At 37.0% G+C, this 23800-nt stretch overlaps 5 protein-coding genes across 7 annotated transcripts in view; 3 read left to right on the forward strand and 2 right to left on the reverse strand.

Moving 5' to 3' along the window:
- LOC104717541 (probable beta-1,3-galactosyltransferase 4) overlaps positions 1-2117 on the forward strand; it is a 5215-nt gene extending 3098 nt beyond the window's left edge. Inside the window, exons 6-11 of the mRNA XM_010435122.2 lie at positions 509-581; positions 703-823; positions 920-1007; positions 1103-1228; positions 1318-1424; positions 1506-2117. Of these exons, the coding sequence (XP_010433424.1) occupies positions 509-581; positions 703-823; positions 920-1007; positions 1103-1228; positions 1318-1424; positions 1506-1654 (664 nt within the window). The 3' untranslated portion in view covers positions 1655-2117. The remainder of the gene's footprint in view (positions 1-508; positions 582-702; positions 824-919; positions 1008-1102; positions 1229-1317; positions 1425-1505) is intronic.
- Positions 2332-5881, forward strand: LOC104717542 (dihydrolipoyllysine-residue succinyltransferase component of 2-oxoglutarate dehydrogenase complex 2, mitochondrial). Of its 2 annotated transcripts, none has more exons than XM_010435124.2 (14): positions 2332-2498; positions 2723-2789; positions 2891-2968; positions 3199-3253; positions 3332-3415; positions 3653-3727; positions 3826-3881; positions 3981-4025; positions 4143-4406; positions 4553-4647; positions 4774-4864; positions 4962-5072; positions 5176-5370; positions 5449-5881. In XM_010435124.2, the coding sequence occupies exons 2-14, from the start codon at positions 2736-2738 to the stop codon at positions 5638-5640; spliced, it is 1395 nt and encodes a 464-aa protein (XP_010433426.1). In that variant the 5' UTR covers positions 2332-2498; positions 2723-2735; the 3' UTR covers positions 5641-5881. The 2 variants fall into 2 exon arrangements, with proteins under 2 accessions (XP_010433426.1, XP_010433427.1); XM_010435125.2 differs by having other exon boundaries at positions 3335-3415.
- LOC104717543 (imidazole glycerol phosphate synthase hisHF, chloroplastic) lies at positions 5989-10509 on the reverse strand. 2 transcript variants are annotated; one of them, XM_010435127.2, is made up of 19 exons: positions 10269-10509; positions 10102-10184; positions 9883-9977; positions 9542-9645; positions 9253-9422; positions 9026-9140; positions 8879-8934; positions 8759-8797; positions 8561-8659; positions 8311-8373; positions 8137-8199; positions 7957-8043; positions 7711-7815; positions 7558-7611; positions 7249-7336; positions 6914-6951; positions 6734-6839; positions 6392-6558; positions 5989-6307 (listed from the first exon to the last, which is right to left on the reverse strand). In XM_010435127.2, the coding sequence occupies exons 1-19, from the start codon at positions 10456-10458 to the stop codon at positions 6248-6250; spliced, it is 1782 nt and encodes a 593-aa protein (XP_010433429.1). In that variant the 5' UTR covers positions 10459-10509; the 3' UTR covers positions 5989-6247. The 2 variants fall into 2 exon arrangements, with proteins under 2 accessions (XP_010433429.1, XP_010433428.1); XM_010435126.2 differs by having other exon boundaries at positions 7711-7819; positions 7961-8043; positions 10269-10508.
- Positions 13647-15156, reverse strand: LOC104720099 (mitogen-activated protein kinase kinase kinase ANP1-like). The gene has a single exon (XM_010438067.2). It carries the CDS (start codon positions 14958-14960, stop codon positions 13647-13649), a length of 1314 nt encoding a protein of 437 aa, XP_010436369.1. The 5' UTR covers positions 14961-15156.
- LOC104717544 (proline synthase co-transcribed bacterial homolog protein) lies at positions 19998-21847 on the forward strand. Its single transcript, XM_010435128.2, has 7 exons — positions 19998-20346; positions 20461-20527; positions 20662-20708; positions 20923-21010; positions 21116-21249; positions 21396-21494; positions 21629-21847. Exons 1-7 carry the CDS (start codon positions 20125-20127, stop codon positions 21704-21706), a joined length of 735 nt encoding a protein of 244 aa, XP_010433430.1. The 5' UTR covers positions 19998-20124; the 3' UTR covers positions 21707-21847.

Genomic DNA, 23800 nt, shown 5'->3' on the forward strand with positions numbered 1-23800 from the left:
GATTTCGCGTTAAGCTTTTTGGTTTTTGCTTGTATGGTGTTATGCAGAACGCTTGATAAAACGATTTCAAATCTAGAAACAGAATTGGCAGCTGCAAGAGCCGCACAAGAATCCATCGTGAATGGTTCACCCGTTTCTGATGATTTCAAGCTCCCTGAAACTGTTACCAAAAGAAAGTATCTGATGGTTGTTGGGGTCAATACTGCTTTTAGCAGCAGGAAGCGTAGGGATTCAGTTCGTGCAACTTGGATGCCTCCCGGTATGTTCATCTTGGCAGTGGTTGTTTCAGCCGTAAGTATATTGTTTGTGACTGAACATGGGTCTTCTTTAGGTGAGGATAGAAAGAAGCTCGAGGAAGAGAAAGGGATCGTGATGCGGTTTGTAATAGGCCATAGGTAAAACTCCTACCTTAGAGTGACACTAATAATTATTTCCGTGGTTGATTCATGTGTATATATATATATAGATATATATATATATTTCCTGATCGAGTGTTTCTTGTGAGCAGTGCCACTCCGGGTGGAATTCTTGATAGAGCGATTCAAGCTGAAGAAAGTAAACATGGAGACTTCTTGAGGCTGGTAAGACTTTTGCTGGTCATGTTTCTTATGGAATTATACTTGTTGTGGACAGGTTCAGGGCAGTCATAATATTACCTATATCCCGGCTTTCCTTTTGTAAAGTCTTAAGTTTGTTTGGCAGGACCATGTTGAAGGTTATCTCGAGCTGTCAGCAAAGACTAAAACTTACTTTACCACTGCTTTTGCATTGTGGGATGCAGACTTCTATGTGAAAGTCGATGATGATGTGCATGTAAATATAGGTGAATATAAACCTTCTTACTCTGTCTGAACTGTTATGTTTTCTCGTCATCTCAAGTTTGCGCCTTTGCTCACTTCTGTTACAAATATTTCTGCAGCCACGCTCGGAGCAGAATTAGCGAGATACCGGATGAAGCCCCGAGTCTATATTGGTTGCATGAAATCTGGACCCGTTCTTGCTCAGAAGTAAGTTTTATTCACCTTTTAAGAGACCACTTCTCATTTCCAATTTTTGTCTCACTTTCACTTCTCTCTGCAATTTCCATTGTTTCCATTGTTAGAGGAGTGAGATATCATGAACCCGAGTACTGGAAATTTGGAGAAGAGGGTAACAAATACTTCCGCCATGCCACGGGTCAGCTCTATGCAATTTCAAGGGAATTAGCGTCTTACATATCGATAAACCAGTGAGTTCTTCCCCACAAGCTAATTTGCTTTATGTGTATATGCTCATACGTTGACTGTGTGTTAACCAAGGACAAATTTGTGTATACAGAAACGTACTTCACAAGTACGTGAATGAGGATGTCTCTTTAGGATCATGGTTTCTTGGATTGGATGTGGAGCATGTAGATGACCGTAGGCTATGTTGTGGCACAACAGGTAATAATTTCAAGTTCCCTTAACTATTTCCAAGTATGAAAGTTTGATCAACTCAGATGTTGATCAAATGAGAAACTGCAGATTGTGAGTGGAAGGCTCAGGCAGGCAACATCTGTGTTGCCTCGTTCGATTGGAGCTGCAGTGGGATTTGTAGATCAGCGGATCGGATGAAGGATGTTCATCGGAGGTGTGGAGAAGGCCCAAATGCTCTCTTGGCTGCATCTTTCTGAATAAAAATAACTAAAGAAACACATTAAGGAAGAAGAGTACAGAGACAAATCGGCTTTTGACACTTTGTAGTATAGACACACATCCCAAACTGCTCAACACCCTCTCTATATATGTATGTATGTATGTATGTATGTATCTTGTGAACTGAGATGAGAAGGGTGCTTTTTGCCCTCCTTTCTTGTTTCTGTATGATTTTTTCATCTCTCTGAAGGTCTGGAGTCCTTTGCACACAGAAAATGCAGACCTCACGAGCGCATCTTCAGAGTCATTGCACTGAGGCGTATTCTCTGCCTTCGTGCTTAACATATCCAAGTTTTGAGCTTTTCTTCTTCATTTTCTTTATGGATTTTGTTTCTTTTGTTCATTTTGTCTTATGCCATGATTATGGTGAAGCAATAGCTGTACTTGTGTGTGTGTATTAGGAACACAAAACTATTCAATAAAAGATTAGATCATATGGCTTCGTTGTCTCTTTTAATTTTGTCCGTCTACGCCGACGGTTGCACTGTCTACATGTTTTTATTCTAGATGGCATAGACCAATTCCAAACCGGTAACCAAATCAACTGCACATTTTTCTTTAGTCAAAATTGTACAACTTACTTACTTCATAGTTCATACTTCATAGGTTCCATACATTCAGAAAATTGTGCCAATAAAATAAAATTAAAAATTAAACGAATGATAGCTGGACACGTGTCTATCACAGTACAAAGCCTTTTACGAACTTTTGCCATATTCCGGTGACTTGCTCAAAAGTCATATGCGTTTCCCGATCTTCTCGATTCTCCAAATCCAAACCCTAACGTTTTGATTCATCGTTCTGGGTTTCCCCAGCCTTAAGGTTAGATTTTGTCTGACTCTTTCTTAATTTATTTATTTTGTTTTCTGTAGCGATTCATATTCCTCCAAATCAGGGGAAAAAAAAATGAATCTGAGTTCGGTTTTTTTTGTTTGTAAAGGTTCTTCATTTAGGTGACAAACTATAGATGAGGATTAAAAATCCATACTTTTTGTAATTTTTTCATTTGCTGATGATTTTTTCCGACTTGGGTTGTTGAAAAACAGAGATTTGGTACCAATGATGTTGCGTTCTGTTATAAGGAGAGCTGCCACTAAAGGCTCTTCTCCTTCGGTTAGTGCTCTATTTTTTTTTTTCATTATCTCGTTTGGTGGTAATATTGATCGGTTCTATCCAAATGTGACAACTTTTTATCTCTCTCTATATTGTATCAGTTATTCGGAAAATCACTGCAATCTTCTTCTCGTGTTGCGGCATCTTCTCCAAGCTTGCTAACAGGTTCAGACACAGGGGTACGTTTTGTTTTTCCATATTTTCTGATCCCAATTGAGTTGATATTATATGGTTTTGAAATTTATGATCAAACTTATTACTAAAGTCGGTTTTATGTGATCTTGAATCGTATGATCAGATTTCTATGTATTCTGACATCTTTTAAGTACCTTAAAACTTTAATCTAAAGCTGTATTTTATGAATAATCTAATAAAGTTTCATTTGAATTATATGTGAGAATCTGAACAGACATTACTGCATCGTGGAACTCATGCTCATAGCTTTCATAACCTTGCTTTCTCAGGTATTTCATAGTACAACTTTTTAATGTGACTTTGGGGTTTCTTAAGATTTATTAGTTTTTTTGTTTGCATCCCACTAGCAGGGAACTCAAGCTTCTCGAGGTTAGCGAGCTCAGGTTCCTCTACCCTGCAAAGATGGGTCAAGCCTTTTTCATCTGAAAGTGGTATGAATGTTCTACCTGAGCTCTTTCTCTCTTTCACTTTAGGTACTAGGTCTGCCATATTTGGGAGGTACTAGATTTTCCATATTTGGAACCTATGATTGCGTAGAAGAAATTCAGGAGCTCACAGTTGTTCTGATATATATTCTTATGAAACTTTTGTCTTAAAGATCCTGTTAGTGTAGCTTTCATTGGATTTGTAGGGTTTTTTTACACGCTTTCTTGTTAATGTTACTGAAGGAGATACCGTGGAAGCTGTTGTGCCTCATATGGGGGAATCTATCACCGATGGCACCTTAGCAAACTTTCTGAAGAGTAAGTTTCTCGTTTGCATTGTCTTTTCTGGTTCTTTCTGATGTGTAAATATATATCTAAAAGTTCTTTGGTTGGCTCATCTGATGTTGAACTTTCAGAACCTGGTGAGAGAGTCGAGGCTGATGAGGCTATTGCACAAATTGAAACTGATAAGGTATCAATATTTTTATTTTTCTCGCTCTCTCTAAAGACATTTTGTAGATTATGGGTTAAATTTTTCAAATACTATTATTGATACTTCTTTCTGCATTAGGTGACAATAGATATTGCTAGCCCCGCAAGTGGTGTGATTCAAGAGGTAAGCATGTTTTCTATTTGTGTTGTGTATTATGTTCATTCGTTATTGCTGTCCTCTTTCTGGTGTCTATGGTTAGTTACATTTAGTAAACTTGTTTGATTTGGTCTTTTAATGCAGTTTCTAGTCAAGGAAGGAGATACTGTAGAACCAGGAACCAAGGTCGCCATTATTTCAAAGTCTGAGGCTGTATCTCATTCTGCCCCCTCTCAGAAGGTACCAGAGACCTCTGAGCCTAAACCTTCTCCTCCTGCTGAAGATAAGGAAAAGCCCAAAGTGGAAACTGCTCCTGTAGCAGATAAACCCAAAGCACCGTCCTCGCCACCACCACCTAAACAGTCTGCTAAAGAACCGCAGCTTCCTCCTAAGGAAAGAGAAAGACGGGTATGCAAAAATCTCCCATTTTATTTTACTTCTGTCTTCCATTCTTTAAATGATTGTGTTCAGAGGCTAATATAAAGTTGGATATGTTCTGTAATTAAAAGTTTTACAGTAACAAGATTGGTGAATGACATTTAACAACACTGCAGGTTCCAATGACAAGACTTCGGAAACGGGTTGCAACTAGATTGAAAGACTCTCAAAATACTTTCGCATTGCTAACAACTTTCAATGAAGTTGATATGTGAGTAACAGCTAAGACCCTCATGTTGATATATCTATATCAGTTGTGCGAGTACTTTTGATGCTCTGAATTACACTAGTCAGTTTGATGCTGTTTGCTAACTATGGAGCTCCTTTCTTCGTGTAGGACAAATTTGATGAAGCTCCGATCCCAATACAAGGATGCGTTTTATGAAAAGCATGGAGTAAAGTTGGGGCTTATGTCTGGATTCATTAAAGTATGCATTACTAACGTTTTCCCGATATTAATTATACAATGCCAGAGTCAAATAGTAACAATAACAAATAATGCAAATTCTTTGTTATCTGTCTCAGGCTGCTGTTAGCGCCCTCCAGCATCAACCAGTTGTAAATGCAGTTATCGACGGGGATGATATCATATACAGAGACTATGTTGATATCAGTATCGCTGTTGGTACCTCTAAGGTTAGGTCACATTCTCTAGGTATCATTGGTTTGTGCTAAATTGCATCCTTATTGCAATCATGTATGTGAGGCTGAAGTTTTCTTCCTGTGGTCTCTTTTCCAGGGACTTGTAGTACCAGTCATAAGGGGTGCTGATAAAATGAACTTTGCCGAGATAGAGAAAACGATAAACACGCTTGCCAAGAAGGCAAATGAAGGAACCATATCAATAGATGAGATGGCTGGAGGATCATTCACCGTTTCAAATGGTGGTGTCTATGGAAGTCTCATAAGCACTCCAATCATTAACCCTCCTCAGGTTTAACTCAGTTCCTCTCTCACCGGGTCTCTATCAGGAACAAGTTTATTTAACTAAAAGCAACTTGCGGTTTTGCAGTCTGCTATTCTTGGTATGCACTCGATTGTGTCACGTCCAATGGTGGTAGGTGGAACCGTAGTGCCAAGACCAATGATGTACGTCGCACTTACTTATGATCACAGGCTGATTGATGGGAGAGAGGCTGTATACTTCCTGCGCCGTGTCAAGGATGTTGTGGAGGATCCACAAAGGCTTCTTCTTGACATATGAAAAAAGTCGGTTCTGAGGAGCCAGAAAGTGTCTGGCTTTTTGCCAGTTATAGACCTGCAGTGTCTTTAAAACGTTTGGGGGTTAACAACAATTTTTCTCTTTTAAGTTTCTTTACAGTTCCTGGGTATTGCCGGATAGGGGAGAAAAGGCCTCAGTGTCTATGTTCTTACTTGTTACAGAGTTTGATACACATATGTTAATTTTGATTGAATAAAATCAAATAAAATACCCTTTTCTTCGACTTGAATGATCTTTTTATGACTCGAAACATACCAATGGATTTCTTCATTTTTTCTAGACGAGAGAAATTTTTGTATGCTTTCTTTCCTTTACTAATAGAAATGAACATTTTACACGAGAGAACTGAAAAGTATATATTTTCGAAAACTTGTATGCTTTCTTACTGTCAAGGAAATAAACATAAAATTCATATATTATCTTGAAAATAAATTATCATGGTCTCGACAAAAAGAAATCAGTTATAAGAGAAATCACTCAGGTCTGCTAGAGCTCCGATGGTTCCGACTTATTGGGCTTATTGAAGGTAGAGATTTGAACTTCCTGTTGAATGTGACATGAATAATGGTAACACGTAGACCAAAAATTCTCAGATCCTGACTTCTATGCCCTCCTCTTGTAAGTGCTCTTTCACAGCTTGGATTGGTACCTTCATACAAACGGTAGTATAATAGTGTTACCAGACGAGGTGTAAGATTTAGCCAAGGGTTTTAACAAGAGTAAAATAGGTTACCTCTTTCCGGTGGAAAATGCCGGCAGCAAGCGCAGCAGATGCGTTTGTCTTCTCAAACACCTCGGAAAAGTGTCCGGGAGTGCCTGCTCCACTGCTTGCGATCACCGGTATGCCTACTGAATCTGAGATGAGCTTAACTAAGTCTATGTCAAATCCTTTTCCTTGACCTGAAACGCGCAGAGAAGTGAATTTTAGCATATAATGATCTTAACTCCTGAAACAACAAGGCTAATAAGTGATTGTGTGTGCTTTTGATTTCCATGGTGTCGCGTGTAATGGTGCTTGAAATATTCAGATATGAAACCAATTAAAAGTTTCGAAGGACTTTTTGAGTGTACTTACCATCACAGTCTATGCAGTTCAATAGAATTTCACCAGCACCTAATTCCTCAACCGCTTTAGCAAGCTCATACGCTCCAATAGGCCGACCTTCTCGTCCTCCACTGACCTTTTAGTTGAGAACCAGTAGTCAAGAAATGAGACAAATCAATAATAAAGTGCAAAGGGTGGCAGGAATTTTACCGTGCACTGATACCAGGCATATTCTTCCCCATTAGGGCCTAATACCAAAAAGATTAAATCCAGGTTATTCCATTTGTATGCAAATATATGGAAAAACTATATTCAATGTGACTGCGTTCTTAGTATAGTTCAAGGAAACGACTAAAAGCTCAAATAAGATTGATGCAAGATGAACCATATCGGCATATCATGTCCTTCAGGAAACTAGAGTTTTGGTTAACATAGCAATAAGAATATTTGCCTTGGACACTTAATGTATGATCGCGCAAACTAGTGCATGATATAAATGAACCAGCCTATATCATATTCGTTTAGAGGTGATAACACCAGCATACCTGGGTTAGTCACTCTGATGACTTTGTATGGCACATCATCAGGATGGTTCACATAAACTCGACGAGGATCTATACTTACAACCACGGCCTGTGAAAACAAAAACCCTGTCAAGTATGATTAAGTGAAAAGCTGCTGCCGACTTCACACAATTAGAGGATATAAAAAAAAGTCAAAAATATATTCACTGTTTACTCCATCTGTAACTAAGATATTGATATCCTTCTTAAAGCAACTAGCACCCTTTATTTTTTGCAAGCTGGGGTTTAAGTAAAAAGAAAGCAAATTGTTCTGGACTGGGTAACAATTACCTGATTTCCATAAACTCTGGATATCTGTTCTAAACTGCTCTTCCCCGTTTTCACCTACAAGAAAACAGGAAAAGGGGATTAAATGTCTAGTCAGTTATAGATACTATCATGAACAACAACTTCGATAAATTAGACAGGCAAGTACAAGCTTACTCCTGATTTCACAAACTCCTCTGCAGCGTAAACAGCGTCACTTCCTATGGAGATCTTATCAGCACCGGATCTGAAATACTCAGCAGCAACTTCCAAGCTTGAATAGTACCTGAGCCATTGTAACTTGATATTATATTGAGTAGAGGATAGAAATGGCAACATCCTTGCAGGAAAATAAAAAAAGAAAGAACGAGCATAATCCCTGCATAAAAATGTTCACAAGAAACAAGCTGAAAAGTTTATCATGTCCCTGCCGCTAGCATCTGTAAAATCTCTAATACCACCTCCAACAGTTAGTGGTACAAAGACATTCTTTGATGTGTGCCTCAACACCTATAAAGCATGGAAGTGATCTAAATCGGAGATAGAGAGAAAACGGTGCAGAAGTAATACTTCAATCCTGACGAGAGAAAAAAAACTAGGTACCTGTATCATTGGCAAATCCCCTAGCGGAAAGTCGCGGAATCCAGTTATGTTTAAAAAGCTAATCTACAAACCACAAGCAGCATGTTTAAGTGCCAAATTAAATCTCAATTAAGAGTCTTGGAGCTATTAACCAGTTATTGCGACACGAACATATACAGTACTGTTAAAGCATACCTCATCTGCACCATCTTTGTAATACTGCCCTGCTAAATCGACAGGTTTGCCAAGGTTTCGAACCTGCGCAAGAAAAGTTTATAAATCCAGAGCTTATTGTTTCCGATGAGAATAACTAGTGAAATCGAAAACTCTCAGGTAAGATATGGACCTATCGAGTACATCCAGATACCAACAGTGAATCATTTTTTCACAAAGAACAGTAGAACACAGCTCAAAATAAGACATTGAAACAACAATTTTCACAGACCTCGTTTTCATTAGATTGCTCTCTCACATCATATTGGTCCCCTTTAGTTACTACAAGATCTCCTTTATCATTACTCCTGACATCAAGACAAGCAATCACCTAAAGAAAAAAGAATAGTTAGAAAAACTGCCTATCATAATAGTTAAGAGCAATTGTGGAGTAGACAGACATCCGGTAATAATATTAAAAGCTTATTACCCTCTTTGCAAGTTTTGAAGCCTTCCCTTCCATTGGCTTCTGTCTTCAAGTGAAATGTGGTTTTCATTAGACACCAAAAAATTAGGAACTTTGTACATGTAAGGTTAGAGTGAAAGCTACCTGTGTCGCTGGTAAATTTGGATGCAAGAACCTATTTAAAACAGAAAGCCCCACCTCTGAAATTACCAGATTCAGAATTAGCACAAGACTACATATGAAAATAGACTCTGAATAAGAGATGAAGTAAACTAGACGAAAATTTCATACCCCCGCTCTTCTCGGGATGGAATTGGACTGCATGCACATTTCCCCTTCTAATGGAAGATATAAAGGAATCACCATAGTTGCACGTAGACGAAATCCATTCCTTGTTTTCATTTGACTACAACAATTACAGAACTGAAGTTTCAGAATACACGTAAAAGAAGTGCAAGACAAAGGTCCGTAAATGAAAATGACAGAAGAAATAAAAAAGACAAAATTGTTATCCATACCGGAATGGCGCGGTACGAATGAACAAAATATACATGACGATTTCCCACATCATCCAAAATTTCAGAATCCTTGCCCACTTGCAAAGCATTCCAGCCAATGTGGGGTACTCTTATACCAGCAGAAGAATCAAAGCGTCCAACAATTCCCGGTATCAAACCAAGACCTTTGACTAACACAAATATACAGATGCTTAAGTAGAAAGTACATGATACCATAAAGTAGATCATGTTGAATGTATTGACGGATAGATTGTAGAATATAATATGAAGTGGAGCAATGGAGGTAAACCTGGTCCATTCTCCTCACTAGACTCGAAAAGTAGTTGTAGCCCAAGACATATGCCTAGAAATGGACGGTCATTCTCAATATATGTGCACAATGCTTCAGCCATCCTGAAGCATCAATGAACCGAAAATCGTATATAAAGAACAAGACAAAACATATCAACTATAAGCTTTATGAAGACCTCAGAATACAAAGCATTTTAAACGATTCAAGCATGAGATGTGGTTACAGATTTGTTACATAAGAAGACCTCAGACCTTGAGCTACTTAACAAAAGATACTTCGTGGTAATTGATATACAATCAAGGAACAGCGAAATCCACAGAGCTTAGTAATACACGTACCCGGTTTTGTTAAGCACATCCATGGCGGGTGAAAAAGCTCCAACGCCAGGAAATATAAGTCGATCAGCATTCAGAATGTCACCTGGCGTTTGAACCTTAACATTACAAAGTTGATATCAGTCTTTGCCTAACGACGCTTACAAGATCACTACATTTCCCAACACTGACTAGAGTTCCCAGGGATGAAAATGAGAAACAATATCAAAATTAGATTCCTACGTCTTTGATGGTGAACCCGAGATGGCGAAGAGCATTGCGGATGCTCCGAACATTCCCAGCTCCGTAGTCAAGCAAAGTCACAACTACTCATCACAGAGACAAATAAGAAGCTTCAGAGAGGAAACAAAAACGAATGAAGTATAACAGGAATAAACAATATAAAATACCAGAGTCGGAGGTAGAAGATGCACGGACGGAGAGGCTTCTCGGATATTTGAATTTGCCAGGATTCTTCCGGGAGAGGAACAAAGAAGTCGGAGAAGAAACACGAATCGACGAAGAAGGGGAGGATGAAAGGTTTTGTCTGGAAGAGATAACTGACGAGAATGGCGCCGCCGTAGCCTCCATTGCTATCATCAATACTCACTCACTGCCAAGGAAAGCTCTCTTCGATTGCTATTTCAAAAGGTTGTCCCTTCCGTCCACTAAGTCAACAACACTAACCCACTCTATCTACGACGTCGTTTCAATTATATTAAAGGGGCTTTTGAGTTGGATTTATAAACTTCATTAACAGATATAATGGGCCTGGGCTTCACTCGACATCTCTAGCTTGCTTTTATAAAATAAAATAATGAAGGTACACGTACCAAATACAAAGAGTGAAATAATGTACTTAAATACAAGTTATTCTATACTTTCATATAATATATGACATACATACATTACATAGACTCGTAGTAGTACATAAGAGCCACTAGAAACAATAACAAAAATAAAATAAAATTAATTTCTACCAGTTCATAAATTTCAAACTGATGATGACAAAATTAAATAAAAACACTGATAATAAATGAGTTTAATATTGGAATGGATAAGGGTATATAAATATAATACACCTACTTTCCTAATCCATCATCTAAAACGACAAACTATTTATTACTCATACCGTTCCAATGTTCTCGTCTTCTCATTCGACTTTTACACACTTACCATTCACCTCTTTTACCATTCTAAAAATTAGGAGTTTACCAATCGCTAGCAAGCGAATCACCATGTGTTCTATCTGAAACTTGCTGCCTTCTAAGAATCCTTCAGCTGACTTATCAGCTCTGACCAATTACGTCCCTTCAACTTCTTTTACCTCTAGTCTGTTTTTCCGTCTCACTATTAGTTTGTTAGGATGGACATTACAGATTACATATTCAATACAATCTCGGAGACATCTTTGTCCCAACTGTCATCCTGCATGAGCAACCGATGGTGGCATCAAAAATCGTACCTTTTTTGTCCCAATATTATTAGGAGGTAGTACCCGTCGGCTTGAGACCGATAAGATGCCTTCTTTAGAAGAAAAAAAGAATTGTAGTAAATGTAACTTCTTTAGAAAAAAAAATAATTCAAAGCTAAAATTAAAACTCTATCAAACAATACTAGATTTGGTTTTGGCTTACAATGATTATTCTTTTAAAACCTAATTAGTAACGCAAAACTAAAACCCCGATTAAACCACCAACATGTTAAAATCTCTATGTGGTTGTGTTATTACATGGAATTGAACTATTTGCACATCAAAAATTATATTTCTTTCAAAAATTATGGTTTTGGCCAATGATTTAACTATTATTTAATACTAATAATTTTTTTGACCATATTATTTCCAGTATTGTGCATTATATTAATTAGTGATGTTTGAAAATATTCTAGAAACTAAATGTTGAGTATAGATTTCCTTCTATATAAGCATCATTATAAGATTTTTATAATAATTTTTTTATAAAAATTTTAAGATGTTCTTATCAAATGTAATATTAGGATTATGTGATGAATTTTGTTTTCTTATCCAGAGTAAAACAACATTAATTTTAAATAGATATATACTTTAAAAAGAAATGAATCAGAGAGAGTTGGTGTCACCTACTCTCCAGCCATCTAATGGAAGACATGAAAGATGATCAGAACAAAAGATGACAAAATAAAAGGTTCATATATGATATTGTTATTGACTGCGTTTGCCAACAATAACTCTTTCCCATCATTTTTCTCTAGTCAACTCTTTTCATCTCTAATAAATTTATCTGAAATAATGATTTAGTAACATGTGATGTAATAGTTCACAAGACAATACGTCGTATATATATGACTTCAAGTTTTGATGTATATTTGGGAACTACTGAAATCATTGTATTTGGATTGGATAATGTTATCATAATTTTATTGGTAAGGTAAATGAACAGCTAGAAAGAAAACTTATAGTAGGTACAGTTTCACCAAGGAATTTGTTTGCAGTGGGTTTTCAACCGGCTGATTGTTCTTACCGTAATTGTTGGAAAATTAGTCAGATTGTTTTACTTTTGGGCATTCGCCACTTACCACTATTACAAACCAATACTAACTACTCAAATAGAAAAGAAAAAAATGAGATGACAAATACTCTTTGGTATATATGTCCTGCGTTTGATAAAGTCATCACGACATCAGCATTGAGTCATCAATCACCAGCATCAACCCTTCACAACGATCATCTTCTACCTGTGATTAGTTTTTCGTTTTGTAGGTAAACTATATGTTAATGCGGTTATGGCATGTACTAAAGATAGTGGCAAATGATATGGTACGAGAAAATGGTTTTGTAATACTATGATTGTTTGAACAAAAAAATAAAAAAAATACTATTATTGTTTCATTTTTGTTTTGTAAATTAGCTTACAACAGATAAGATCAATGTTTTAATGATTTAAAAAGGAAACAAATAATTAACCATAAAATAATTTTTATATCAATTTTAAAAGAAAAGTACTTGTACTATACACAAACATTTTTTCTAAGTGAAAGTGAGAGCTTTTGTCGTCCAGAGATTTTAATTATACTAGTACTGATCAGTGGTGTTCTTAAATTCATATATTGTTTGTTCTTTGGCTAAGTACGGAAAATATATAATTAATGGTACAACAAATTTCCGCAAACGGTACCGAATAAATTGTGCGATATTGATTTTTTTTTTTTAATCATTTGTTTTGTTAGGTAATTGGTGTCAAAGGAAGAATGTTCAAATGATGGTAGTGCAGTAGAACTATCAAATATCAAGACCAACGAAATTGTCAGTGTCGGTGTCTATGTGTTAATAGATTTTAGACGGTGGAAGTTGACTAAAAGGATTAGTCCGCTTTATTTACTTCAATTATGTAAACTCCGACTTTGATCATAAACCTCAAAGAAAGAGTCGCCTGCGTTCACATAACAGGGTACCTATGCGGTTTTATTAGGTGGTGAACACCCAAAAAGTTGTACGGAACTATAGACGTCGTCTGTAGTCTGTAGATACGTACGTTTAATTTTGGACCAAATCTAGATTGACTTCATCTATAGTCAAATCTCATCTATTCCATTTCCAACCTTTGTAAAGATGTACGGCTTTGAATTACCTTGCCTTTGTAGAGTCGTGTACGTACAATAGTCTCTAGAAAATAAAAAATCGTTAGTACTAGTGCATAACCTTAACGTCTATTATGACATATGTTTGTTGTAGATTCTTTCATTGTAAACACATGGACATGGTTCAATGTTCATCAGACTTGGTTAATATGACTTACAAAAAAAACGAGCTACCAGTTTGAAAAACAAATGTTTTTTTTATTCTCATTAGTAGTAGTAGTGCGAAACACATTCTTTATTTTATCTTCAAGACAAAAATAATAAAAAGCAATAAAATTTCCTTGAATAGCAACATTAGAGTAGAAATTATTAATGATGTCGTCAGAGGAATATTCCAAGAACAAGCTGTCTTGATTCGAATTCCAATCCCCAACTTCTTCAGTCGACGACGTTGCTTCAACGCAAATCACGTCCTGGTCCCCGTTGCGTTCCTCGGTTTCTTCATGTTCATCGCCTCTCACTTTGTACCACCCGCCGTCGTCTTCCGTATCCCAATCAGGTAAACTTGAATTATCATCTCCGGCAAGTTTCTCGATCCGATCAGCCGGTGAATCACAAGACTCCGAGTAACCAGCAAAAGGGTTGTCATGATCCATCGAAATTAAATGACACTTCGAGACTTCACATGAATCCCAAAAATGTTTATCCAACACAGTGCTCGGAGATGAAGTCTTATTCAGACACAGACACTCACTAGATTGAGATTCTTTATCATCGTCGTTGTCAAGAAAAGGATGTTTAAGCAATTCGTGCACTGTCCATCTCTGTTTTGTATCTTTCTTGAAACAACTCATCAGAAAGTCTTTAGCTTTCTCCGATACACACACGGGAATCTCCGGCGACTCACCAGAGAATCCAATCTTATACATTGCAGCAACGACGTCGTTTAGCTCCGGCCATGGGCTTGATCCAGTCATCATCTCCATCACCGTACATCCCAAAGCCCACACGTCAGCCGGAAACCTCTGTTCTTCACCACGAGCAACTTCAGGCGCCATAAACGCCGGTGTGCCGGAAAACTCCGACTCGCCAACCGTTTTAGCACAGCCCATATCAGCGATTTTCAAAACGCCGTTCTCCTCGACCAGCAAGTTCTGGCTCTTCAAGTCGCAGTGAACAATCCCTCTCTCGTGAATATACATCAGACCGTTGAGAATTTGTCGTGTGTATGATCTTATCGCCGGCTCCGGCAACTTCCCGCCGGATTTTTTGATTAGATCGTGAAGACTCCCGCCAGAAACGTATTCCATCAGGATATTGTAAACCAATCGATCGTTCTCACGCGTCAAACCAGAGCCTATGTACTTGACTATGTGAGGAGAGCTCAATGTGGACAAGATCGATTCCTCTTTCTGCAAGAACGTTGAGGAAGACAACTCTGCGGATTTGACAGCAAAGATCTCACCGGAGTTTGAGATTGCTATAGAGACGGTTGCGGTTGAGCCTCGACCTATGATTGGTCCCCTTGTCCAATTCATCTCCATATTAGGAACTAGGAACAGAGCAAAAAGAAGAAAACAGAGTAGATGTGAATTTTTAGAGAGTGGGAGAATTTTTTTTGATGAATAAGAGATGTTGAATTGTTTAAGCAAATGGGTAAATAAGAAGCTTATATATATATATATAAGAGTTTTATGTATGTGTGTGTTTTGGGTATGTAGAAGTGTGTGTGTATGTGACTTTGGCATGGGGCTTTTGGTTCAAAGTCTAATACGACATTCTTTATTCTTAATTTTCTTGATTTCTTCTCCACCAATTATGAAGCTCCATTACTTTAAGCTTATCTTTCACTTTACCTAGATTTGGATAAATTATATTACTATTTGTTTACTGTTTACAGCAGTTTAATCTAATATTCAAAGTTCCAAAATTATTGTACCTTATGACAGGCGTAGCTTAGTCTGAATTTTGCAAATATTTAAGCATGATCCATACCAATGACAACCATGCTTATTAAAAAAATGAAACTTAAGTATATGGTTTAATTTATTTGTTCGAAAGTATATTCCATCGCCAAAATGAGTATGGTATGACGTTCACTGCAAGATCATCTTGTGAGTGCAAACTTGTCAATAAGTGCAAACTTTATCAATGTTGCCAACAGCTGCATGTTAAGTCATCTGTGTATATTTAATGTGTAATATACTTAATCGAGGAGTTTGCAAAGAACACACACTAACCACACAGATACGTACATATTTCGCAACGCACACAGAGGAAATCTGGTAAGCATTACTCGTGATAAAATAAGTGCGTGAAACAAGCTGTACGTGGCGGAATAGGAATGGGTAATGACAGCTTTGACGGCATGAAGCCAGAGTGGACGGCGCCGTTACTTCAATCCTCCCATAACGAGTTTTTAAAGAAAAGAAAAGAAAAGAGAAAAGACTCGCATGAAACATTTACGTGACGAAGGCGCGTGGTTACAGACCATTTTAACGTGGGAACGAGATTAATCCAGTTCCAGCCTACTTTAAAAGAGGGTTTAACTTGAACAAAGTTAAGAAGTAATTATTTTATGTGTGTTTATGCGGCTGTAAAGAAAAAAGAAGAAGAAAAATGTGTGGTCGAATCGTAATGTGAATGCAGGTGACAACGTCTTTAATTAGAATGCAAGCTGGGAATCCCAATATTTATTCCTCTTTGCTTTTGCTCCGAGAATACAGTTGGACTTCAGAGTTTACTTTTTTATTTTATTTTTATTCGGTTATGGATAGAATGATAAGCTGGGAGTTTTGTGGGTTGGATGAAAAACGCGGATTCATGCATGTGATTTGGACAAATTGGTGTGTGTCAATATTGAGTATGTGTAATGTAGACATCTTTTATTAACCGCAAGATTAAGTGTACATATAGAACACTAATTAAGACATAAAAATAAAATTCATGAAAACTACGCGTATTGTTTAGGGTCAGTTATAGATTTGCTTTATTTCAGAAATAGAAGGCCTTATAAAGCAAGATTAGATTGGTTTACAATTTTCAAATACTTTTCTTTCTTTCTTTCTTTTGGTTGATATATGCTTTTTAGTTGTTATACAACTTTGTGACGGTTTTTAAGTACCATATGACGATGAGTACCGCGATCAATCTAACTAAAGTTAATATATGTAAGCTAACAAAGGCCATATAAACACACACAAAAAAGAAAGAACATAATTAAATACAATTATATAACTAGTGAAATAAATCAAAAGTGACATACGAAGTTAAAAAGTATTGATACCTCTCGTCCCATCTAATAATGATTTTCTGTATAGGACAAGGGTTTTAACTCACGCTTGGAAAACCAGATGAGACTAATGGTTTTTTGTTTTCAACTTTTAATCCATCAAATTCAGCATCATATATAACGCATCGTCAATTAACAGAGATTATCAACAAATGGGCCATTATAAATATAATTACATTATTAGTATAGGAGATTGGGTTAAGAAACCAGTTTTTAAATTATAAATTGGTTTAAATGTTTAATAAAAAGGTTGGGGAAAACCAATATCGATACGGGCCTTCAATGTTTAACTAGTTTTAAATTTTTAGCAAAGTTTTAAATGGTTGACTTGAAGAATGGAAGCTATGAAATGTTTTTGGCGTACATTTGTTTGTTTCAATAGATTAAAAATATTTATACATACTTCGTATCCGACTAGGAATACGTTTTTAGCATATCTCGTATATAAAAAAAGAGTTTACGCATCGTGTGATAATGTAAATTAACACAAAATATAAATTATGTAGACGTACAGTGTAATTAAATTTGTAGAGGCCAGAATACAGCCAATAGAAGAATGATGTTGACTTTAATGACGTAAAGTTGAAGTGTGTTATAAACTTATGCGAGAAAAGAGTTGACCATTTGACTTCCTGGCCCTCTGCGTCAACCTTATACTTTGACATTTAAATTTGTCATATAACACATGTTACGGAATTTTTTTTTAATTTTGACAAACTAATTATATCATACATAGTCAACTTTGAATCAACAAAAAAGTTTTAATTTTAAATCAATCTATTTGTTCTACTGTTTTGTCCTTACTTTTGATGATTGATCGATTTTTATGAAAGATATAATAATCTTGTCGATTTTTTTAAAAAAAAATCTGTTATAAACTATATAAGAACATAAGTCAATACTACATTAAAACTGCTTTATATACTGAACTGTTTATGTTATAGATGGAAAAAAAAAATACTTGACGAACACACGACCTATTCCATGCTTCCAGCTGAGTAGAGTAGAAAATTTTATATTGAGCCAAAAGCTGATTAAGAACCATTTCGTGTCAACAAGAGCGTAATTTAACTTCATTTCGTCGAATCTTCTACTATAAGTTAACGTAATGTTGCATGCATATATTAATTCATATTTTTAAACTTGTAATGAACGGCTGATTAAACACGAACGAACGAGTTTTGTGATACACAAGTTAAAGCTGGCTTGTCTAATAATTTTGCCCTTATTAGAAAGGAAAATCAATGTTTCTTGGTTCTCGCTACCAATAATTTTTTTTAAAAAAAGATTGGACGCCTTTACTTCTCCGTTCAACTCGCCTGAATTACCTCAGGTCGGCCAATGGGGAGATGGATTAATTATCTCCTGCGGTAAAAGTTCATCTAGCAACTAAATAAAGTATAGTAGTCAACTGGTTTCCATCTTGTATTCATGTTAAATACATGTTTTTTAATTTGTATTTCTTCTTCATTCCTAGAGGCGTAATGCACGCACCATATATACCAATATAATGTATACATGCACATAGTTTGTGTTCTAATTGTTTCCTTTATTCGTTTATTTTTATCGACAAAACACACATAGTCATAAACATACTTACAAACCACGGAAAATAAATATATAATCACATTTTGTTACCGCACTTCCTACGTCAACTCTACTTGACGACAACTATATATAAAGTATAAACCCTAACTCCATCCTCTCCTTCCTCAATCCTCACCAATCTCAGTTCTTTCTCTCTCACAGTCTCTCTAATTAAGAAGAAAAAAGAAGAACAATACCTCTCTCTCTCTCTCTCTCTCTTTCCCTTTCACACAAACAACCCCAAAGCTCCGAAGAAAATGGCCCTCTTGAACCTACTCGTGACCATCGCAATAACAACCGCAATCACAATCGCAGTCATCACAACNTGTTCCTTCTGGTATGAAAAATGGACCCCTTTCGGTGATCTATTCTCGTTCCTAGGACCAGATGCTCATCAAGTATACGGCCTGCCGCTGGACGCTACTGTGTCAAAGGCTCTCACCCGAAATGGTTGGATTTTCAGAGGTGCACGCAGTGATAATGCTGAGAGCCTCATGTGTTACCTCACTGGAAAAGAACTCAAGTTGGATGTAAAGGATGTTTACTTATGGGCAAACTCTAACGGAGACCCCCAAGACCGTTTTAGTTTCGCTGACACCTGGAAAGTCTGTAAAACACCAGCCCCGGAGGTTCCATGGCACAAACAGGTTTGGTTCCCAGGTTCTATCCCCAAATACTCTTTCATGATGTGGCTAGCCTGTCTCGATAGAATGCCAACTATGTCTCGTTTGAGAAACTGGGGCCTTGTGGAAGATGACACTTGTATTCTTTGTGAAATCTACAATGAAACAAGGGATCACCTCTTCTTACGTTGTCCTTATGGCTACGACCTGTGGAGATGGTGCATTTCAAGGATGCAACTACACTTCATGGGATTCAGTACCTGGGATAGACTTATCTTGTGGCTACAAGCCCCCTGCTCTGAAGGGAACCTGTCAACTCTAAAGCTCCTGGTAGCTCAGGCAGTAATCTACACACTTTGGCATAAGAGAAATGCACGCCTGTTCACTGGAAAGCGCACACCGGTTGAAGGTCTCTACCACCTTTTGGATAGACGAATCCGAAACACTTGTTTGGCTCGGAACAAATCTCCGAAGCTTCGTGGTATGCTAGAGTACTGGTTTCGAGGCCTCTCTAACTGAGTCTCTCTATGTATGCATTTTCTTTCTTTCTTTTCTTTTTAGTTCCTAATCGGGCATGTTCAACCCGATCCTTGTTGTTGCTGAGACACTAAAAACCACTACTGTATCCGACCGTAAGTTATAAAATACCAGAAATTTTATTTAAAAAAAAAAATGTTGTCGCGGGCAATGCGTTTACTTGGCTTACGACAAACGTCATTGTGGACAGTGTAACAATCCGTGTGAAGTCGGCGAGTTCTGCGTCTATGGTCTATGTAACTACGCGTGAATGAATGATCGATCCATCACACGAGAAGGCCCGGGGCGCGCGTATATATATAAGTACACCGCAATCTAACTAATGCTACATAATTAAAAATCTCTATTATTTACATTGGATGTTATTATGTCCAAGTTGAATAAATAAGTGGTGTATGTAATTTTGAATCCCATAAAGTTTTGAACGGGTATATATAAAAAAAAACGATTTTGATTATGTTTATGCAAATATCCAAAAGTCATAAACTAATTTTGATATATATATACTTAATACAAAAATTATTAATGAACTTGTGGACCGTCGTGAATCACAATATCGAAAAAAGGCCATAGACTAATTTTAATTACGTGGAAGAAAATTGTGACGACGACGAAATTGTTAATTACCGAAAATAGCCCAGGCGTGCGTTCTCCTACGAACGAGTGGCGATGGCAGCTCCAGCGGTGGAGGCAACCGCCGCAACTGCTCTCCGGTCTGTTATTCTGAGGGCTCGTAAAGCGGCGGAGCAAGTAGGAAGAGATCCGGAGCGGGTCAGGGTCATTGCGGTCTCCAAGACTAAACCGGTCTCACTTATCCGCCAAATCTACGACGCAGGCCACCGCTGCTTCGGCGAGAATTACGTCCAGGAAATCATCGATAAAGCTCCACAGGTTCACCAATTTATATCTACGATTCTCAATTTTTTTAGAGATCGAACCTCGCCGTCTCAATTTTTTTCAGTTCAGAATGCGAATGTTTCTCGTTCAATTTTGTGTGATATGCAGCTTCCTGAAGATATAGAGTGGCACTTCGTGGGACATTTGCAGAGCAACAAAGCCAAAACGCTATTGAGTGTGACTTTTTAAATTTCCCATTATCTTTGAATACCTAACGACTCTCCAAGTTTTATGGAGTGAATTGTTACTGTTGATTTAAGGGTCAAGTGAAAGTGAAACTCTCTTTTTTCTTTAATCCAATGTTTGCAGCTGGAGTCCCAAACTTGGCAATGGTTCATGGTGTTGATGGCGAAAAGGTAATATAACTTCACTCATAACACAGTTCTAAGATTGGATTCCCTAAGGATAAACTAGCTAGCAGATACATAGATGTTCTGTGAGATAGTTTAAGATTTAAGAGTGATGAGAAAGCAGTGTTATGTTGCGCAATTGATTTTGCTAAGAGGTTTTGGTTTGATGTTTTATTTTGGTGCAACATTTTGGACTGATTTGACTCGACGAATCATATAGGTAGCAAACCATCTAGATCGAGCTGTTTCTAACCTTGGGAGACATCCACTAAAGGTTTTGGTCCAAGTGAATACAAGCGGAGAAGTGTGTGAGTGTATTTTCCACCGAGCTTCCAATCCTGTCCTGTAAATTGATATGGTTATCCTGCTTCGTCCATTGGCTGACTAATTGTTTGTTCTTTAAACTGGTGCAGCCAAATCTGGAATCGAACCTTCCAGTGTTGTAGGGCTAGCAAGACATGTGAAACTCCACTGTCCGAATCTTGTATTCTCCGGATTAATGACTATTGGGATGCCTGACTATACGTCTACTCCAGAGAACTTCAGGGTATGCCACTGAATCTACTCTATCCGTGTACATGTAATCATATATAAGGCTATTGTTCTAGCTACAACCGCGACAAAACCCTCGCGGGTTCTTTCTACACTTTTTACTTATCAAGGTTTATTATTTCCCCCCTTCAACTGGGACAGACACTTTCAAACTGTAGAGCTGATGTGTGCAAGGCACTTGGAGTGGCTGAGGATCAATTTGAACTGTCCATGGGCATGTCGGGTGACTTCGAGCAAGCGGTAATATCTTTGTCTCTCTTATAATATCTTTGGCATAGAATCATTTGAATGTTCTCTTACTTTCATCAAAGGAAGGAACCACAACTGTAGAAGATGATGTTTGACTATGCTTCTTTGAACTTATGGAACTGCAGATTGAAATGGGAAGCACCAATGTCAGGGTTGGTTCCACAATTTTTGGACCAAGAGAGTACCCCAAAAAAGCAACTTAGTTACTATCACTCAAACACTTATTGTAAACTTGCTTATGTTTAATGTTACTTTTGTCGATTATTAGTAATATATATATTCTTTGTGATAAACTAATGTATATTCACAATATACATTACAAAAATAAACACATTTGGTCGTTAGTGTTAAAGAGCTTGTTGTGTTTGGGTTTGGGATTGTGAACTACCATTTAAGGGCTCTGTTCTCCATCAATGGGTTTTTGAAAAACCGTTTTTTAAAACATTTCTTTGGGGTTTCTCTTTGGCTGACTAGCAAATACGGAGTAGTTGCCAATTTTTTTTTGATAATTTGCAAAACATGAATTTCGTATTTACGAGTTGAGGTCTAACGATCATGATCATAAAAGAAAGCTAACGGTAATGGAAGGATGAGGGCATACAATTTGTGTCGATATTGCAAAACAAATGATGGACCACAAAATTATGTGGTTCAAGAACTATATCCTTTCCTTATTCCGACAATCTCCACTTGTTTTTTTACCTTCTTTGTTTTTTCATTTTTGTTTGTTTGTAATGTTGTATGTCATGACATAAAGAAACAAAACCCTCCAAAAAGTTAGATGTAATGGGTTGGGTTGGGTTGCGTTGCGTTATTTTTTTAGGAAGTGGCCTTATCGTAGGAGCGCTTCCACGCGGGGTAGCTACTATCTCTAATCCGATATACACTTACATCTAACTCTGCTAATGTTTGGTTCGTATCGACCCGATTTTGAGGAACGACCATTTGCCAAGGGGCCATGTTGGGATATGGTATGGATGAGGGTTATTAGCCTAGCCCTTGTTAAATTATGTTACAACTAACCAATTTATTTAGCATTCTGTATATATTTTATAGACAATATTTAGAACTTATGCTTCTTTGAACTTATGGAACTGCAGGTCGAAATGGGAAGCACCACTGCACCAATGTGAGGATTAGCTACCCTATTTTCGGACCAAGAGAGTATCCCAAAAGAGCAACTTAGCTACTATCACTCAAGCACTTCTTGTAAGTTGTAAGATTAAGTATAAAGTTATATTTGTCGATTAATTATTAGAAATATAGTAATTCATTCTTTTGTGATAAACCATTGTGTATTCACAATATGCATTACAGAAAGAAAAAAAATATGCATTTGGTCGTTAGAGTTAACGAGCTTGTTGTGTTTGGGCTTGGGACTTAGATTACCATTTTAAGGGCTCTGTTCTCCATCATTGGGTTTTTCTACAAGTTTAAACATTTATTTGGGGTTTCTCTTTGGCTGATTAACAAATACTTGCCAGAAACTCTATAGAAATATGATATTTGCATGTAGATACAGAAGATGTTTCTCTGGAAACTGTTGACCACAAAAACGCTTGACTAAAGAGGATTTGAGTTTTCTTCCCCTGGGTCAACCGCAATTAAGATTCAATATATACCACTTATTGTTGTTGACCGCTTGAATTTTGACTTACATGCATGGTAGTGACACTACCACCGCCATACATATTCAAATCTTTAACTACACATACGAACAAGTTTTTTTCTTTTTTTGGGTGCTATTTTAATTTCTTGATGCAAAATAAATTCGTATTAACATGTTGAGGCCTTGAGATCATGATAAATGGTTTGATAAAATAAAACTAACGGTAAATCGGTAATGGAAGGAGGGCTTCGATTTGTAGATATTGCTAAACAAAAAAATGGACCACGAAATTATGTGGTTCAAGAACTATATCCTATTCTTTGGATTCCGAGGATCTTCACTTCTGTTTTTTTTGTATACCTTTTTTGTTTTTTGTTCATTTGTAATTTGGTAATAATGTCATAAAGAAAACAAAACCCTCCAAAAAGCTATGCTCTAAAACTATTCACATTATTTCTATATGTAAGTTTTAAAATTTAGCTTCGCAATATATCGACCTAATGAACGATGGTCCAACGTTAGCCCAATTGAGCCTCGTAGAAGTTGCTACGACCACACATCGTCTCATGAAAAAGCATGACCAAAGAAATTTTTTATGTAATGACAACATAAAACAAGAATAAAAACACAAACTAATACCTTGATTTTACCGAGATCATATATATGCCGCATGAACTTTTATAGTGCG

The sequence above is a fragment of the Camelina sativa genome, chromosome 10 (genome assembly GCF_000633955.1).
Source record: "Camelina sativa cultivar DH55 chromosome 10, Cs, whole genome shotgun sequence".
In the NCBI taxonomy this organism is placed as follows: domain Eukaryota; kingdom Viridiplantae; phylum Streptophyta; class Magnoliopsida; order Brassicales; family Brassicaceae; genus Camelina; species Camelina sativa.